This window comes from Ricinus communis, chromosome 1 (genome assembly GCF_019578655.1).
Source record: "Ricinus communis isolate WT05 ecotype wild-type chromosome 1, ASM1957865v1, whole genome shotgun sequence".
NCBI classification, from domain to species: Eukaryota; Viridiplantae; Streptophyta; class Magnoliopsida; order Malpighiales; family Euphorbiaceae; genus Ricinus; species Ricinus communis.
The window spans coordinates 18476803-18479534 of NC_063256.1; the positions used below are offsets into that span (position 1 = coordinate 18476803).

Consider the following 2732-nt stretch of genomic DNA (forward strand, 5'->3'; position numbering starts at 1 on the left):
AGATTTTGTTACTTTGAGTGGGACTGCATCTTGTACTTCTTGTAGTTGCTACTGTTTTTGTTGTTATTAACCTCTTGCTATGTCTGTGCATGAGGAGGAACTGGCGTGCAAGCGACTGAATTGTTAGCGACGAAGGAACACCTTGACAAGTCCAAGGCTGACCGCATTGTTCTGGCGGAATGGTTGGCCACTACGGAGCGCCAACTAGCTCACTTAACACGGCTTATGGAGGCTCAACATGGGCCTATTGTGGCACCCCCTTCCTTAGTCCCGGACACTTTGTTAGCCGCTAGTGTCGGACAATAAGTTCTTCAACACTCTCGGCATGATAGGAGCAAAGGACTAGCGTCATCATCACACCAACAACATGGTCACCAAAGCAGTCCAACAGACTGCAGTTTGTCATTGAGAGGCCTGCTATCGATGACATTGATTATCGGTGGAAACCAAGATCAAACTCTCGAGACCTCGATGACAATGGTCATTACTCGGACCATGCGGACACCTCTAGAGGTGACCACCAATCACTTGAGTGACACAGGTATGATCACTTTAACCCTGATACTCATTACTATGGGCGTCACTCCGTTCGCACCAACAATGCACAACCTACCACACGGCCTGATAGAGGCCATCGCAGCTTGCTCCCCAAGCTCCTTTTAGACCCTATTCTCCATTTACTTTCGGTGAATATGATGAGGAGGATATGCACTTAGCTGGCCATGTAAACCCAGGTAATTACCACCCCCACTGGCTGAACCTATCGTGAACCAAGTTCATCCGGAGGGGTGGATTCCTCCTTACATCCCTACACATTTGTTTCATGATAATGTTAATGCTAATGCCTATGATGAATATGAGAATGTGCAGCCTAGGCATAGGAGAGGCCACAATGGAGTTCGTGGGAATGCATATAATAATCACGGTGACCGCGGCTATGAGGAGAGACGCCAAGTTCAACCCAATCATAACTCTAGACGTAATATCAAGGTAAAGATTGAAAACTTTATTGCTGAATATGATGCGGCTATCTTTTTGGATTGGTTGCAGGCAACGGAACATGCACTTCAGCATTGCCACTATTCCAAAGAGGAAACGGTGGAGATTGCCACTTTGCAGTTCCAAGGAGCCGCAAGATCGTGGTGGCATAGAGATGTAGCCAATAGAGCTCGTATGGGATGTGAGCCTATTCGACAATGGCACCAACTTATCTTTATCATGACTCAAAAGTATTTCCCTCCGGTATATAAAAATGAGATGAGATTGAAGATAGCATTAGCTCGACAAGGAACTCAAACACCTCTTGAGTTCTTTGCACAACTAAAAGACCTGTATTTCAAGGCAGTCATGAGTGTCACTCCGGCCACCATTCGGACCAAATTTCTCCATGGTCTTCATGTTGATTTGAGGGAAGAAATCGATGTGCTGCCCATCAAGGACATAACTGCAGACTCGCATATGCCGGTCAAAAGGTCCACTTTAAACTTGTGTGCAAGAAGGTCTATCCTTGGCTCTCAGCTTCTTCTATAAAAAGGTATGATTCTAACCCTAGTCCTAAGATTTCTACTAATTCTAAGACTAATGTGCAGCCTAGGTTTCAAGCTCCTATCTCTGGCCGGACTACACGCCCCTCCGAGACTCCTAAATTGGCTGCAACCCCATCTCAACCTCCATATGGCAACTGTCAAGACAAGACGAGTGATAAAGTATGCTATAAATGTGGCTAGCGCGGTCATATTGTGCGCAGTTGTCCAAATCCTAGGAAGGTATTCTTTTGTCAAGCTACAGTGTATGAATCATTTGATGATGAAGAGGATAATGGCGAGGATCCGAGAACTGTTTATGATGACCTTGCTGATGAGGAACCTTATGCTTGTGGTCCCCCGAACTTGAATGAAGGAACGCCTCTTTCCCTTGTAGCTCGTCTTGCTTTGATAGTGAAAGATGCTTCTGTAGGGGACCAACGAGAGATTTTATTTCACACAAGGTGCCTTCTGGTAACTTCATCTTTGAGTGTGATAATAAATAGTGGTTCTTGCTGCAACATCTTAAATGAGAGAGTGGTGAGGGTGTTGAACTTACCTATGTCGCCACATCCTCAACCGTATAGCCTCCAATGGAATTCGGAAGGTAAAGGTGATGTGGTAACAAGGAAATGCCACATCACATTCTCTATTGGTACATATGTTGATACAGTTACTTGTGATGTTGTGATTATGGATGCTACTCACCTCCTTCTAGGTCGCCCTTGGCAATATGACAAGAAGACCGTGCCTGATAGGTTCTTTAACACGCACACCTTCCAATAGACGGGGCGTAGGGTAACTCTTCTCCCCATGACACCACAGGAAATAATACATGACCATGTGGAAAGAGACCGCATCAAAGCCTTGGAGCATACAAAAGAAGCAATCAAGCCCATGGCAACTCCCGGGCCCCAGCATTTGCCTAATCTCAAAGCGTCAACCAAGGCGGAGCACTCTACAGGTCCAGCCACCATGTGGGTTGTTCCCACCACCCATGAAGCCCCTTTAACCAATGAAGAGACCGGGGGAAAGGCTAGAAAGCAGCAGGTCCCAACGCAGCACATCGGCCACCGGGACAAAGCACAGCAGCTTCCTAGGGCACCTGCAATCACCAAAATTGGATCCTAAATGCCTGCGGACCCTACATCTACAATTCAGGGTCGTTGTGAGCGTCGATTACTCATAGCACGTTCGAGAGATATCACC

General features: G+C 46.5%; 1 protein-coding gene across 1 annotated transcript; it reads left to right on the top strand.

Annotated features, from left to right (window-relative positions):
* Positions 1-477: 477 nt before the first annotated feature.
* On the top strand, positions 478-2309 carry LOC125369800. Its single transcript, XM_048373007.1, has 3 exons — positions 478-541; positions 776-1472; positions 1748-2309. Exons 1-3 carry the CDS (start codon positions 478-480, stop codon positions 2307-2309), a joined length of 1323 nt encoding a protein of 440 aa, XP_048228964.1.
* Positions 2310-2732: the final 423 nt, after the last annotated feature.